The sequence below is a fragment of the Furipterus horrens genome, unplaced genomic scaffold (genome assembly GCF_987537825.1).
Source record: "Furipterus horrens unplaced genomic scaffold, mFurHor1.1.pri manual_scaffold_11, whole genome shotgun sequence".
Taxonomy (NCBI): domain Eukaryota; kingdom Metazoa; phylum Chordata; class Mammalia; order Chiroptera; family Furipteridae; genus Furipterus; species Furipterus horrens.
This window is the reverse complement of record NW_028327181.1, coordinates 12,247,187-12,264,194: the sequence shown is the minus strand read 5'-3', so window position 1 is coordinate 12,264,194 and position 17,008 is coordinate 12,247,187. Positions and strand designations below refer to the sequence as shown.

At 52.3% G+C, this 17,008-nt stretch overlaps 1 protein-coding gene across 1 annotated transcript; it reads right to left on the bottom strand.

Annotated features, from left to right (window-relative positions):
• Positions 1 to 9,180: 9,180 nt before the first annotated feature.
• On the bottom strand, positions 9,181 to 16,202 carry CRYBB2 (crystallin beta B2). Its single transcript, XM_090291435.1, has 5 exons — positions 16,133 to 16,202; positions 13,236 to 13,354; positions 12,190 to 12,322; positions 10,971 to 11,113; positions 9,181 to 9,436 (listed from the first exon to the last, which is right to left on the bottom strand). Exons 1-5 carry the CDS (start codon positions 16,184 to 16,186, stop codon positions 9,268 to 9,270), a joined length of 618 nt encoding a protein of 205 aa, XP_090147561.1. The 5' UTR covers positions 16,187 to 16,202; the 3' UTR covers positions 9,181 to 9,267.
• Between the last annotated feature and the right edge of the window lie 806 nt (positions 16,203 to 17,008).

Below are 17,008 nucleotides of genomic sequence, written 5' to 3'. Positions count from 1 at the left end.
ATCCACTGAGCCAAACCAGCCAGTTGAAAGGAGTATATATATATCAGAGAATGTGTGCATATATTCTTCACCAGTCACAGACACTACTGCAGAACCCCACCTTGGCCCAATTCTTTTCCCCTCCCTGTACTCCCACTCTTAACAACTGGCCCTGCAGTTCCTCCTGTTAAAGGGCTGGAGTAGAGTCCCCCACCCTTGCCTACTGGGCTTGGTCCTGTGACTTGCTTGAGTCAATAGATTGAGGCAGGAATGACTCTGCTGGTTTTGAACCTACGCCCCAAGAGCCTTTGCGTGTTCCCGCTTGCCGTCTTGCACCCCGACATCTCCAGCACAGGACCATGTCCGAGGCAGCCTGCTGACCCCAGGAGAGGATGAGAGACACGTGAAGCGGAACAGAGCTGCCCAGCTGAGCCCAGCCTGGCTCGGCCAACACACCTGAGATGGGTGAGTGAGAGATAAACCCCTGTGCACACTCATGACAGTGGCCGTACCGGACCGACGCAGCTGTGTGGGCTTGGGAATCTGTCAGGCCTGAGTCAAGATGCTGTTCCACCGCTCCCCAGGTGTGTGCCCCCGAGCAAATCACTTCACTTCTCTGAGCCTCCGTGACCTTTTCTGTAACATGGGATGATAACAGCACCTCTTTTCTGGAGTTTTTGTGATGAGTACATGATCGTCCCTGTAGAGGGCTTACCACAGCGTCTGGCACTGTGGTGTCATCATAGCAAAGTGCTCTGAGCCTATTGTTCCAACACTAAGTCAGCCAAGGATAGGATTTGACTCTCTAGCTCAAGCGTCTGCTGTAGCTCCCTCGTTCCAAGTTCTCAGTGTGATATCAAGGCTTCTTTCCTCCTGGCCACTCGCTCTCTTACCAAACAGCCAAGACAAGTGCATACCTTGGACCCAGAGCTCCAGCCCTGCACCTCTGAGCTTCACTCCACATCAGGCCACCTGTGGGTGTCGGCTCAGCTCCTGTGTGACTGTGGGACAGTCTTTAAAGCACCTGGACCACCAGGTGCTTAATGGCACAGGTTCTAGCATCAGCCACATTGGGCTCTTCCTTCTGGTTTCACCACTTACCTTACGGGTGACTTTCGGAGGTGACTATACCTCTCCGTGCACCTGTTTCCTCACTTGCAAAGGGGGATCACTGGGACACTCCCCTTATCAGGTAGTTTGGGAGATTTGATCCCATCAGACACATGAAGTCCTATCCCTATACCTGGCATGTTTGAAGTATAATAATAGTAGTTAGATAATATTGCTCCTTACCATAATAGTTCCTCTCTCTGTAATGAAGGGACTGGCTTTGTCCTGCAGTCCCCTAGGGCACAGATAGTGGAGGCAGATGCTAAAGGCTCCCATGGGTGGGGGAAGCCTCGCATGGGTGGGGAGGTGGGTGGATAAGGTAGGGAATCCCCCCCGGGTGGGATCCCAGGTCCACCACTTCCACTCTGACACACTCTTATGTGCTTCGCATATTGGGGTTCCTTAGGCTGGATTTTCCAGAAAACAATTTCTTTGCCTAAAAAAAGAATAAAAATCGGAGACTGTGGATCACATGGCCTTCCAGGGCCTTCCTGGCTCTATTATTTTGGGATTTCATCGCAAGGAGCTGACTCAGGGCTGATGAGTGGGTACGAGGGGTCACGCCATTCAGACCCCTAGTGACTCCTAGCACCCAGGTGAAGGCCGTCTCTGGCTCCAGACGCGGCACAGCGCCCGCTCCGCTCTGCCACCCCCAGAGCACGCATGCACTCCTAATGGCCCTTCTCTGCCAGACTGCGCACCATGCTCTGTTTCCTTTTGTATATTTTAAACCCACGGCTTGGCTCCCTGCCGAAGTCGGTGAGGGGAAAACAACTTGGGGGGAAAAAATTCCTTTAAACGTGAAGATACAACGCCAGCCAATCGCCTCCATAAACGGAAGGCTCCGCAGCAGGGGTCATCAGAGGGGCTCCTGGGTTGGAGGGTGGGCTTTCTCCCTCTCCCTTCGTTTTGATCTTGTGTTGAGCATTTGTTTGGATTCTGTGGTTGCCACGATACAGGAGCATTTGGAGGCTGTTTCTGAGAGGCGTGGGGAGGACTGTTTGTATCAGTTCCACATCAGTGCAAGAGCTCAGCGGGCGGCCAAGCGGCAGGGCCAGGCCAGGGGGGTCCCTCTGCGGGGAGGAAGTGGCCTGGCCCTGAAGAACCAAAGGCCACAAGGACCCAACCCCGGGATGTTGCCTGGAGAAAGTCCATTCACCCCAACATGCTGTGTGTTCTACAGAAAGTTGCTCCACCTCTCTGAGCCTCAGTCTCCTTACCTGTCCAAGAGGATTATAACCCGTGCCTGAAGAACCTCACAAGGTGAGGAAACAGAAGTGAGGTGAGGAAAATGCATCTTTGCCGAGTGTCTACTAAACAGTGCCCATTGTCTTCGTTACAACGCCCGTTTTAGAGATGAGGAAGGTGAGACCCAGAAAAGGGCAGTGACTTGTCCAAAGTCACAGCCTGGGAGAGGCGGCAGTTACATCACTCCACGCACACCTTAGCCTACACTCAATTTACAGCAGCATTCTACTTACATCAAACACTTGCGTTGCACGGCTCTGTTTGGGGTGCTTCACCCACAATACATGTGCATCCTCACAATAACCCGATAAGGTAAGTACTGCTCTTATCCCTATTTTTATGAATGAGAAAATTAGGGTTCCTTAGGTAACTTGCTGGTTTCCCATAAGTTACAGGGCTCAGATTTGAACCCAGTCAGCCAAGTACTGAAATTTCCATGGTCAGAACTCAGAGGTTAGAGGAAATAATGGGGTGAAGGTATGGGGTGTCCGTGGTTCAAAGCAACACATAGAAGCAACATAAATGTCTATCAATATGGGCCTGGATTAATAACTCCCATTATGTCCATGCAATGAACCACTTCACAGCCGTTAGGGTGAACACTCTAAATCTGCTACATGTTAGCACAGGAATTAGTCTTAGAAACATAATGTTGAGGGAAGAAAACAAGTTTCTAAATGAGCATAGGGTATCATGTTTAGGAAAACTGTGGAAACAATACTATAAATTGTTTATGGATATTCACAAATGCAGGAAAAGTTTTTTAAAAAGACACAAATGGCACCTCGAGGCGGGGAAGAAAGGGGGATGGTTTTGGGGTGGGGGTGAGGGTACACAGCACTGTATCTGTAACATTTTATTCCTTATAAAAGAAATGTCTGAGGCAAGAGATAACTGTTAAAGGGAAAACCACAGGCCCAGAACGGCATCACTTGTGCCCAAAGCTCACGATACCAAACCTAGATTTAATGCCTGATCTAACCGCAGTGTCTGCCTCTCCCAGGAACATAATCAGCCAGTCTGGAACTTTCTGGTCGACACCAAGTAGGTCATCTGTCAGCTGGGCCCTCCCCGTCCCCCACCCACCCCCATTCTAGAAACAGAAGGCACTCTACGTGGTAAAAACCCTTCCCCTTCTCTTTCTTCCAAAAATGATATCCCAGGCCCCCAAATAATCTTTTCTTCTGTTGAGAGCTCCCTTGCCCTGCCCTTCTTCCTCTTATTTATGCATCTTTGGTTGGTGCTTATATGTGCCCAGACCAAGGATTGGACCCACAATCTTGGTGTATCAGGATGATGCTCTAACCAACTGAGCTACCCAGACAGGGTCCCACCCACCCTTCTTCCTTTTTGTTTTGTTTTGGTTTTTTACAGATTTTATTTGTTTATTTATTTATTTAAGAGAAAGGGGAAGGGAGGGAGAAAGAGCGGGAGACAAAAATCGATGGGAGAAACATTGATCAGTTACTTCTTGTACGCACCCTGACCCAGGACCGAACCTGCAACCCTGACCAGGAATCGAACTGGCGATCTTTTGCTTTGCAGGATGATGCCCAACCAAGTGAGCCACACTGGTCAGAGCCCCACCCTTCTTCATATAAAACTTTCCGTTCTGTATAGCCCCTCGGAGCACGCTTCTAGTTGTTAGATGGGATGTTATCAGGTTCGTGAATCCTTTTTAAAACCAATAAAATCTTCAGATTTCCTCAGTTTTTGTTTTGTAACAGAACAAGTGTGCTTTGAACATGTGACTGGGGGGGGGTGGTATGTAATAATACCTGATAAGCTCACTGACCAAAAGTAACCCCACAGGATGGGCTGGTTACAGACTCCTAACTGGGCAGGTAGTCATGTCCCAGGCCTACAGCTTCCTTAGCAAAGTTCAAACTTCACCTAAGTGAGCCCCGTCCATTGTTCTTATGCATCTAGGATGACCTACTTTAAAATGTCAGAGTAATTATTTTCTAACCCCTCTAACTCTCAACCACAAGCACCAGACCACAGAACCTCTCGTTACTATCTGCCCCCTCCCCCCATCTCTGTGAGCTGCAAATGCCCATTGTTAACTAGCCTGTAGCCACCACATACAGGAAGTATGCGTTTCTCCCTTTTGCTTTTTATCCAGTCCCAGAGATCTCCCCACCTTGCCCTCTCCGCCTCCTTAATCGACCACCAGCGGCTCTCATGCACCTGCCTCACGTCCCCCCTTTGATGTTAGTGCAGAAAAGAAACTGCAAAACCACCATTCTCAAAAGAGGAGATAAACTGGAAAACTTGCTCCAGGTTTGGACATTTCTTATGTTGACAGAGAGTATAAAAAACGGAACCATATTGCGCACCATAATTGCCGCGTACAAGGAGGGGGAGCACCAGAGAAGCTTCACCCCATCCCTTGGTATCCCCGCATCCCAATAGTCACTCAGTCAAAGAAAACAGCCTTGGGCCCCCCCCCTCCCCTCAGCTCCACGCACTACCCGGAGGGCGTGTCCTCCAGTGCCCATGGGGCTGGGCCTTGGTGCCCCCTCGCTCAGAGCCCTCCCACAGCACCCCAGGGCCCCAACTGTTCTCTGTTGTCAGCATTTACCTTCACGCCCTGTGCAGTGCGACCTGGCCAGCCGCCTCCGCGACGCCAAGCCACAGCCCACACCTGCAGAACTGCCTACATTTCCCCTCACCTGATAGGGTTTTTCTCACCTGGCTAATTCTGCACACGTGACCCTCGTGTTTGGGAAAGCCCGCCCCGCTAGCCTCGTGCTCCTGATGCGTGACGCCAGACCCCTCCCCACGTGCACAAAGCCTCCTGGGAGATGGGTGACTCCCGTTTCCTCTTCATCGTTCCCTGTCATCATCGTCGTTTGCTTGTGAACAACTGGACTGTCACATGGAGGGCAACATTCAGCTGTTTTCATTCAACATCCAATTCAGCCCCCCAAACAGCTTAATAAAAGCAAAGGACAAACGACCCTGCCCTCTCACCTAGTCCACAGGTGGCCCTCTGGCTGAGCAAAGGGGTTCCATCTGCCCACCCCTCCTCTGGCAGCAAGCAAATGCACCTCAAATTTTCTCCACTTTCTCTTCCTTGAATGAAAGGAAGCAAAAAGGTTGGACACGTGAACACGCATGTGTGTGTGTGTCCCATGCAAGGGTGCGTAGAGAAATTCTACAACTCCTTTCCTACTTGTGACTCCACATCCATTTTTAGTAAAGTTGCGATTTACATGTCAAACATACAGGGTAGGGCACAAGTAGGTTTACGGTTGTATGGAAAATAATACAATAATTAATAAATGATAAATGAGAATAAACTGTTTCAAGTACAACTGTAAATCTACTTGTGCCCCACCCCGTACATATATTATATATGTACATATTAAACATATTTTTATATGTGTGTGTATTTGAGGCACCCAAGTCTCACTAATTGCCTCTAGACCTCAGTTTCCCCATTTGTGAGATGAGAGACTGGGCCCCCTTCAGCCCTGAGTTTATCTGAGTCTGTAACGTGGCGGCGGGGGCTGGGGGTGGGGGGAGACCAATGCCTGCCTTGTATAATTTGTTCTAATTCTCCCCTCCCGGCCTGCAACCTTGCCTTAAGTCCCACCATATGTAACCCCCACTCACACTCCTGTTTAAAAATATACCTCCCCCAGTATGAGTATCCCCAGTGCCTTAGAGCAGTGGTTCCCAGCCTGGGGTGATTTCGCACCCAGTTAGATACTGGGCTGTGGAGACTGGGCTAATCATCATAACCCGGGGTTGGCACTGACACCTAGTGGACAGAGGTCAGGGGTGCTGCTCAAACTCCCGCAGAAGCCCTGCCCTGGACAGAAGGCGTTTTATCAGATACTTTTTTTTCACATGCTCTAGACTGAGCCGGCTGGAACACCCTGGTGGCCCCGAGAGGGGAGGGAGCATTGAAAGTTTAAAGGAGAGAAGGTATGTTGGTTCCGCAGCAGCCAGGTGCCGTGTTCTGAACCCATCACTGCGCCCGTTGCTGCCGAATAAGCCCCACGTGTCCTGTTTTCTGAGGAGAAATGGCGGCTCCGCTGGTTAAGGCGCACCGCTCTAAAGAGTTAGGATTTGCATCTAATGACAGATTCCCGAGTCTGTGCTCTGGAAGGGACCCATGGGGATGGTCACCAGTTCTGCTGGAGTCTGAGCAATGAGTTGATTTTGGAACACGGAGAGACCAGCACAAGCTGTGGGTCGGCCATGCACGGAGCACCGAGGCATCGATGAAGCCATGGCCCTGCCTGCACCGCGCGAGCAGGTTCAGCCAGCGGACGTTTCCTTCCAGTTACGGGGGCTACTGGAGCCAGCGAGGACGTAGTTGGAGAAGGAGGGTCGTTCACGCATGCAGCCAGCTAGGGACCTGCGCCAGGGATGGTGTGAATGCGCTGGGAACAGGGCGGTGATGCAGGCCGGCCCCATCCCTGTCCTCATGAGGTTTCCACTTTGTTGGGAAGGAGGCGCAGATTGTGAACAATTTCAATACATCTGCAAAGAAGGTGAGGGGTTCATGGGAGGGTCTGAGGAGGGGATCAGCTATATGAAGATGGATGGAATCAGTGGGCAGAATGATTAATATAGAGTGCCTACTTGGAGTCTAAAAGAAAATAAAGATTCAGACCAATATTTTGGGCAGAAACTGGGACCCTGGACATTGTCAACAAGGGCCATGTGGTTGGTTTTTCTTTATTCCTGGATTAATGTAGAGAGGAGATTTCTACCAAATCCACTCATTTTTTGTCTTATTTAATGGAAAAGGAACAAAAACTTCATACAATAACAGCATTAATCACATTAATCACACACTGTTCTCTGAGCATGAGCATCTGCCTGTTTTAGAGAGAAAGATGCAGAAAAATGGACTATGCCAAAAAATACCAAAGCCTAAAGCAGTGGTTCTTAAACCTGGCTTTCCATCAGCTAAACACAGATCCCTGGACCCTACTCCTTGGGGGGAGACTTGCCTTCAGTCGGCCTGGGGTGGGGGCCGGAGAACACGCCTTCTCCAAGCTCCCAGGTGCTGCTGCTGCTGGGGACCACAGGTCGGGAGCCACCGCCCCAGGGCAATGAGTCAGACCTGGGGGCTTAATAATATCGAGGCCTGTTTAAACCCAGCCTCCATTCTCCAAAGAGGAGCTAAATCTAGCATAATGTCTTCCAAGTGTATCCACGGTGTAGCAGATGGCAGGATTTCTTTCTTTCTTAAGGCTGACTAATGTGTCGTTGTATAGATAGACCACATTTTTTCATTATCCATTCATCTGTCAATGGGCATTTAGGTTGTTTCTATGTCTTTGCTGTATTGTAAATAATGCTGTCATGGGACTGGAAGTGGAGACAGTGGTCTGGACACCTGAAGGAGACACCGTAACAGGTCACCTGCTCCAGCTGTGCCTTCCCGCCCCCCAGCATGATGGCCGCAGGGAGTGGGAGTGGGGAGGGGCTGGGGCCTGGCTGAGGCGCTTCATCTGGGACTGAGCTCACCCCCGGGCCAGGGCAAGGACAGGGAGGAGAAGGAGAGAAGGAAGAGCAAAGGGAGAAGGTGTGGGGTGAAGAAAAGGTGGGCAGTAAGGAGAAGTCAGAGCACTAGAAGAGGAAGGCCCACCAGGAAGAGAAGGGAGAAGCAGGAGGAAGAAGATGGGAGTGAGTGAGCAAATGAGTAAACGAGTGGGCGGAAGGCACTCCCATCCTTGAGCACCTGGCAAACTCCTATCCTTCCTACAAAGCACAGTTTAAAAGCCCCAGGAGCCTTTCCTGACCCCCCCCTCCCCACACACACACAATCTCACAGCCTCCCCTCAGCCTTTGTCACATTGTGTTCTTGTATTGAGTGCCCGCTGTGACTGACGGGGCTTGGCTCCAATCAGGGCCTGAGCAGCTCTGACACACACACACACACACACACACAGACACACACACACCACCCCCATGGGGAGCCTTGAGGATGACGCTTTACATTGTGTTCTTGTATTGAGTGCCCGCTGTGACTGACGGGGCTTGGCTCCAATCAGGGCCTGAGCAGCTCTGACACACACACACACACACACACACACACACACACCCTCCCCCATGGGGAGCTGACACACACACACACACACACACACACACCCTCCCCCATGGGGAGCTGACACACACACACACACACACACACACACACACACACACACACCCTCCCTCCCCCATGGGGAGCCTTGAGGATGACGCTTACACACACACACACACACACACACACACACACACACACCCTCCCCCATGGGGAGCCTTGAGGATGACGCTTTACTGCCATCTGGAGGCTAGAGTGAAAATGTTTCCTTGAGGGCAGGAAGGAGAGGAAGGACCAGACCAGAGAGAAGGGGGAGCTGTCTGCCCTGAGAGGAGAGTTGTCGTGTGTCTCAGGACCTTGTGAACACACCAAAGCACAAACATGCCATTGTGACCTGCCTCTGGGGTGGTGTGAGGAATGCAGAGTTAACTCCCGGGCTTAAGGCGACAATGCACTCAGGCAGGAATGGCAGGCAGTGGGTACCATTTTAAGGGCTGGGGCATCCATCACATGCCCCTGGGAGCAGCCATGTAAGAGGGAGCCCAGGTGTTCAGCTGTTATAGCCACTCAGGGGGCAAAGGGCTTGTAATTCAGGCAAGAAACAGGCTCAGAAAGGTTGGACTATGTGCCCAAGGTCACACAGCTAAGTAGCTGCAGAGCCTTAAGACCCTGATGGCTCTCTTGTCCTACCCTTTGCCCATACTTTCTGGTTCTGTCTGTCTGTCTCTCTCTCACACCCACACAGCGCCCCACTTCCCCCTGAGGAAAACGGACACTGTAACGGGCCAGTTGCAAGTCACACTTTATTCACTCACCAAGAGGTGTGGGGGGATCCTGGGCAGCAGACCAGGCCCCTGGGAAGCAGGAAATTAGGGTTATTAGTTGGAGGGGTGGAAGGCGCCCCGTTGGTGCCACTGCATGTCGCGGATGCGGCGCACAGACTGCACCTGGGGATGGGGGGCCCCAAAGTCACTGCTGTCCTTGTAATCCCCCTTCTCCAACAGAAACTGCAGCCCGCGGTAGCCAGGGTACTGGTAGCCGACCCACCTGCAGGGCCAGAGGTAGGGGAGGGGAATCAGATGAAAAGAGGGAGGGAGAGGGGGTCAGAGAGAGAGAGAGAATATCCTTAAGTCACTAGGAAGGGTGGAGCCTCCCAACCTTCATCCTTCAGAATCCGTGTCTCTGCTTTCTTCCTCCTAACGGGCAGCTCACTACCTCATGAGACAAATTCTGACTGAAGGCCTGATACTGGGATCAGAGGAAGGGGCAATCTTAAGCTTACTTAAGCTCAGAACAAGACAGGCCTCACATCCCAGCCCCAGGCGCAGCGGCAAGGCCAAAAGAGAGAACTAGACAGGGCTGGGGAGGTCCCAGGACCCCCCTGCTCTCCCTTCACCATTTGAAACTGTCACCATTTGGGGGGTTGCTCACTCTTTTCAGTATCTGATGAGAGTCCGTCTTCTCCCCAGAAAACGTCACACAGGCCTAGCCCACGGGGACCTGCCTGGCCATCCCCCGTGGACACCTCAGCTCTACTTCTCAGTCTCAAGTCCCCACATGTCAGCTCTTTTGTCACTCTGGCCTCTGCAGCTCCCCACACTCACCAGGCTGCTGTCTCTCTGGGACACCCTTCTTCCCCTGGTGACCCCTGCACTTCCTACTCTTCTTTGAGATCTCAGTTCACAAGTCCCTTCCTCAGGGAAGGAGTCTAGATGTGTGTGATTCTTAAATTACTGACAGTTGTCCCCAACTAGACTGTTAGCCACGCAAGGCAGAAGCCAGGTCTCAAGCACAGCACCTGGCTCCCGGCGGCCCCGGCACACTGAGTCAGTGAGTGAGTGAAGGGGTCACTGAACACAGAACTCTGCGTGCTATTTTAGGAGTTGGACAAACCCCAGAAAGCTAATCTGTGAGGCTAAACTACCTCCCGTGGGGGAACAAAGTCTTCATTTTAGCATATGGCCATTTCCATGGTGTAAATGCTCCCCCCATGGATGATTACAAGCTACCAACCATTCAACCACCAGCTTGCGGAAATTCTGGGAAGTTAGGAGTCGGTTCTTGCAAGCTGGTGCAAGCCGGCCGCAGCACGCCGCTGCCCGAAGCCCATCTGCGGACCCCCATTAAGTGCACATTTTTCACAGTGAGAAATTCCCCAATGCTGATGACCAAGGTTTATGTGCCAAAGAAGTTTAATGTGCTAGGAAATGACAAGTCCTTTACCCAACTCAGGAAATCACGCATTAAAAGGCCAGCTACAGCTGGCCTTCCTGCCTCTCACAGCTTTGTTAAGACCACTCAACTTGTTCCCAATCTTCTGCTACCCGTGTCTCTGCCTCCCCCGCCTCCCCACCATTTCCTGTCTTGCTCTTTGGGGCTGAGGTTAACACCAAGGTCTCTTTGCCCCAAAGGCAGGTCTGGATGGAACGTTGGGGGCTAAAAGGATATCCACGCCCATCTTCCAGTGGGAAGACTGAGGTCGGGGGTCTACAGGATCACCTGCCTTCAGAGCAGGGCAGGACTTGGGACCCCAGGGTCTGGGATCCCGGGGCAGGGCGGGCAGGTGTGGGTCTGCACTCACGTGCCACTTTGTACCCTCACAGAGGACACCTTCTCCTGGTAGCCGTGGGCATGGAAGCTGGGCACGTCATCATCTATGATCTCCATCTTTTTCCCCATGAAGTTGGGGTTCTCGTAGAGGATGATCTTGTGCTCCTGGCTGTCCTGTTCACAGGGGGTGGGGCAGTCAGTGCAGGGGGAGAGGCAGGGGAGAGTCTTTCCACCTATCCTCATGCCGTGGGGTTCGGGGATCAGCAACCCCAGCTGTGGCCTTGGCCCACTGCCGCACCATGTGAGTGTCCATGGCAACTACACTGAACAGTGGCCATTTATTGAGATCCTGCTGGGCTGCTGACATGTAATGGGCACTCCAGAGTATACACTTTGGAGAATATTTGATTCTGAAATGTCATTTTCCCTCCCACAGCCTCAACTCTACTTTTAAAATAAATGACACACACGCACACAGAGCCTTACGGCTTCCCTTCATCTCCACATTTCTGCTCTTCTCCTGTTCCTGCAACATTTTTCTTAGTTATCTTTTTTAATCCTTAAAACCACTCTGTGCCATTTGGCCAATATGGAAACTGAGGCTCAGAGAGGTAAAGTGGCTTGCCCAAGGTCACACAGCTGGGCGTGCCAGCACCAACATAAGAACCCAGGTCTGTAGAAAGTTAAGTCTAATGTTCTCCAATCTCCTATCAAGCTTTGGGGAGAACTAGACAGGGCTGGGAAGGTTTGGGAAGGTGACTGAGCACTGCCGGGCTCTGCCCCACCCAGGAGTTCACACTGTCTTGAGCTACCAATAAGAGCTAATCCCCCTCTCTACCACAACGCATCCCAGAATTTCTTTTAATATTTACAGTGGCTCTAATTTACTGAGCAATTGCTCTCTGACAAGAGTAGTACAACCCTGGGAAGCACTGTTCACATGGACTAGAATGTGAACTGCACCCGCCAGACCATTTTGAAGTCTTGTGAACGGAGCCCCGTGGGGTTGTGCAATGTGGCAACTCGCAGGCTACGCATTATGGAATCTCAGGCTATGAATATACCCATTTTACAGAGGAAAAAACTGAGGCTCAGGGAGGGGAAATGACTTTTGCAAGGTCACAGAACCAGGAAGTCCCCTTCCAATCAGAAAGGGCACATGGCTGGAGGTGAAGTTTTTTATCTGGTCCCTAGGCCCCCCAATTCCAAGGTGACAAAGACAGGTGGAAGGACCAGGCGCAGGGGCTCACCACTTTGATGGGCCTCAGAGAACTGAGGGAGTCCGTCCTCCGACTGCTGGTCCATGCGTCCCAGCGGGGGTACTCACCCTTCTCAAACACAAACTGCTCACCCTTGCAGTTGGCTTGTTCATAGCCCACCCAGCTGCAGTGGAGGGAGAGAGGGAGGGAGGGAGGGAGGGGGAGAGAGAGAGAAGCTTACACTCGTTCAGCTCATCAAGGGATAGTGGCCCCACCTGAACCCAAGCACAGCAAATCCAAGAGCAGAATCACCTTGGTTATCCAGAACCCAGCACTAGGATGACTCCATTCACCTGGAAACCACTCAGGAAATAAGAAAGATGCCCAAACAAGAGCCTGGCAACAGGCACGGATCTACAGGCCCATGCACAAGGTCCCATGGTACACTGGCGTTAACAGCCAGCTCGCAAAAGCAAAGAGAAAGGCGTGGTCGTTGGGGGCAGGGGGTTGCAGAGAGAGGCCCTGCAGGCAGGCTCTGTCACATGATATGACAGTGCTGTCACATCCTACTAATCACCCCCCTTCTCTCTTGGGTCTGGGACCCAGGGCTGCTGATCCCCAAATGCACCAGTGACTCTGCTAAGACCCAGAACACCAAGGTTTGGGAAGGGCAGGATGGATGCAGAGCTGGAACACCAGGCTTTAAACCTCCTAGGAGAGAGGATGGCCCTGGAGCCCACGAGAGTCACCGTGACTGTCTCCCTGCCTTGAGGAAGTGGCTGACCTCAGGGTTAGGCTTTTCACCTGAGCTCTGTCCCTTCATCCTTGGTAGGACATGGCTGTCCTCATCCTACAGAGGAGAAAACTGAGGCTCAAAGATGGAAGCCAATCCAGCCCAGAAGTAGTGGAGGCAGGATTCGAACCCAGTCTCTCTGATTTCAAAGCACACATTCTCCATACAAGCTGCCAGGCCCCAAATCCTGGTCCCCGATTGCACAGTCTAGGAGCACAGTGAGGACAGATCCTTCCAGCTTCACAGCCCGGTCATCACACCCTGGCACCCCTGACCAGATGAGGCCTCCCTCCCCGGTACATACGGTCCAGCCTGCACCAGGACGGAGCCTGCCTTCTCTACGCCGGTCTCCTTCAGGTTGGGGCACGGCCCGCTGAGCTCATGGGAATGGCCTTGGAAGTTTTCCTGCTCAAAGATGATGATCTGCAAGAGCAGGAGAAAGTCAGACCCCAGCAGGAGGGGGAGGAGGGAGATCAGGACAGTGGGGGTGTGGAAGGGACTCAGGGAGCCTCTCAGGAGGCTGAAGGGTTCCCCCCTGGGGAGTCACACACCAAACTCAAGTCAGACTTTCCTGGCTCAGCCGGTCACCTGCTATGAGACCCTGAGTCTCGGTTTTCCCATCTATAAAATGGGAAATAAAGACAGAACCTACCTCATGGGCCCATTGGAAGCATTCAGAGAAAAATAATGTTAGCACACAGTACTGGCTCTGTGTGGGGGAGGCGTAATGACGTTAGTTACGGCGCCAGAGTAGGTAAGTGGCAGACCTGAACTTGGAGTCCAAGCTTATTTGATACTTTTCCACTAGAGCAGCACCTGGAAAACTCGAACGTGTACACAAAGCCCCTGGGATCTTGGTAAAATGCAGCTTCCCAGTTAGCAGGTCTGGGATGCAGCCCCAGAGTCTGCATGTCCAGCGAGCTCCCAGGTGAGGCTGGTACCACTGGCCTGAGTTCACACTGTGGGAGTTTCCTGCTGGCCCAGGACTACCGCCTTCCACGCCCCGCACCTGCACGTCACCAGGAAAACTGCACTTGCCTGTGCCCTTTCTTTAAGCCTCAGAGGCTTTGCGAGTCTCCCTCTGACCTCCCCCCAGGATACTTCTTAAGGGGACCCCGCTTCCCTTGCCCACCTGGTCCTCTCAGCAGCCCAAGGCCAAGTGCTAATGGGGAAGCCAGCTGCCACCTTTTATGATTTCAGAGAGCATTTGGTTTTTTTTGGTTTTTTTTTGGGGGGGGGGGGGTCGTTGGGAGGGAATAGGGGGCAGGGCAGAGGTTTTCCAGCCACGCTTCCCAGGAGCTGCCTCAGGTTGAAGAAGTGAACTCAGGGTGGTGGGTCCTCGGAGGGCAGCCGCGCAATCCACAAGGTCAGCACTGGCTGGGTAAACATGTCCCTCTCTCCGAGGCCAGGGATTAGCTCCATAAAGCCAGGGGAGGGAGGCCCGTCTGGGCTCAGAGACAAATTCCACCGGCTCAGTTCAGCCTTTATGGTCATTGGCTGGACAACTGACGGTCAGGAGACACGGGCACTGATGCCGTCTCTGCTACATCCAGCTGTGCAACCCTGGGGAGCAACTTGACTGGTCTGAGCCTCGGCTTTCCCATCTGTGAAATGGGGGAGCACGCATATTTTGCAGGGTTGTGCCAAGAACAATCAAGACTTTGGAAGTGAGGGACAAGTTTATTGTTACCCTGGCCTGGGAGACGAGGGCTTGCAGGGAGGAATGTCAGCCTTTCCATTCATTTGAAAGGCCCCAGAGAGCCCAGGAGCTCCATATTATCATTGTGTCATTGTTGATCAACACATGGATGTTAAATTTTACACGTGTTATCAAACCCTTTAAACCTGTGCCACCCGGTACAGTGGTCATGCGTACATGTGTCTATTGAACAGGGGCAGCAACTAGTTCGAATTAAGATGTGTTATCAATATAAAATACCCTTCAGATTTTGAAGATTGAGTGTGAATAAACTAATGTAATATAGCTCCCCAATAATTTCTTTATTGATTATACATTAGGATATATTGGGTTTAATAAAATATGGTATGAAAACTCATCTGTTTCTTTTTACCTTTGGAATGTGGCTAATAGGAAATGTTCAGTCACATATATATGGCTCCAGTTTTACGTCTGTTGGACAGAGCTGCTCTAAACCATATCATACTGGCCTTTTTGCTGCTCCTCATATTCTTCTGGCTTGTGCTAACCCCTGGGCCTTTGCACTTCCTGTGCCCGCTGGCTGGAATGCTCTCCCCTGCCCTCGCTCCCCAATGTTCACATGGCTGCTCCCTGACTGGACCAGGTCTCTGCTCCAGTGCCACCTCCTCAGAGAGGTCCCCCATGAGCACCTCATCCACCCCAGCTCAGGGGCCCTCACTCTATGTTTCTTTGCAACATTCCTTAAAGTCATCTATTTATCGATGTGTTTATTGTCTGTCTTTCCTCTAGAAAGTAAGTCCCTCAAGGGACAGAATGGGGTGACCAGGGGCAGTTCCAGGATGAACTCCCTGCCCGGGGCCCCAGATGCAGAAGGCAGCAGAGGGCAGCCTGGTGGACAGGTGTGGGGAGATGTTCGCGGTAGATGGGGTGTGACGAGCCTACATTGGGATAAGATCCCACCACCCTCGGAGGGCAGGGAGGATGAGAAAGCAAAGAGGCACTATTATCAGCTGGCACTGGGTGAGCATACCACAGGCCAGGTAGTAGGCGGAATCTGTGTTCTTTGCCTCCCCGCAATCACCCTATATTGTGAATTTGATTCTCTTCATTTAATGAATGAGGGAACTGAGGCTCAGAGAGGTAAAGTGGCTGGCCCAGGTCACACAGCAGTGTGAAGCCAGGACTCAAACTCCATCTCCCCTTCACAAGGCCTTTCCTAGATGGGACTGAGGGTCAACCCCAGCCCTGCGGAGCCCCATGAACAATAGGGTGTTGGGGGTGGTGGTGGTAAGGCAAAGAAACTTAAGTTTCCAAAGCTGGAAGCTGGTGCTGGGAATTCTGGCATGCCAGCCACGGGCCAGGGAGGAGCCTTCAGAATCAGCTCCCAGGGTGCAAGTGAGGACATGGAGGCCCAGGCAGGGGCAGGGACACAGAGAGGGAAGCCTGGGGAGGCAAATGCCAGCCCCAATTTCCAAAAGGGAAACTGAGGCTGGTAGAGGAGCTCTACTTGCCCCCCTGCACTCCTCCCACGTGATACTCACCTTGGGGTTGAGGGGCTGTGGCTTGCCCGCTTGGGTCTGGTGGTCTGAGGCCATGGTGGGCTGTTCTGTGCAAGAACGACCTGGAAGACATGGGGAAGCAGCAGTGAGGACGCTTCTGGGACCTTGGCTTTCTCATCTGGGGGACCGCGGGGCCAACCCCTGCCTTTTGTGTCCCGGGTTTCAGGGTGTCCTAGAGCTGTGGGGTCAGCAGGCGGCTGCCCAGACCTCCATCTACTAGAAAATAAAGTGATAAATTATAGCTTAAGTGGGGTCTCAAGTGGGTCCCTGTCACTCAGCTCCAAACAACTGACCCTACACAGAGAATGCAGACCCATCGATATTATGCTGAAATTTCTTGATTAAAGGGAGTAGCGTGGGGCAAATAAAACCCATGCACTGGCCACGCTGTGGCCTTCAATATGAAGTCTCACAAAGCCCCCTGTACCCCCTGCCCTCCCCCCAACTTCCTCCTTGATCCCTTTCCCGTACCCAGAATGCTCCTCTCCGCCATGGGTCCTACCACCGTCCCCCATTAGTGCACCGTCTGTTACGGACCTCACGCTAAGGAAAGCAGAGACGCGAGTGTGATTGTGAAGGTCAGGCGCTGTGCTAGACAGCAGCCGGGAGGGCTCCTCAGCTGGTGAGGACACAGGAAAAGCCTGGAAAATTGCCAGTTCCTCTCCCTTTCTGCAAGAAGGGCAGTGAGGCCAGCCTGTGTTTTCCTGGAGATGAGGGGAAAGCTGACCTCCTGCTCCAGGGGTAATGTCCAGCTTCCAGAAGCCCCTTCCACCCTGGAGGCCAGGCCAGGATGCCGCCCAGAGAGAAGAAACTCAAGGGAGCAGCCCAGGAGCCAACCCTGCTCTTCTCTGCGGAGAC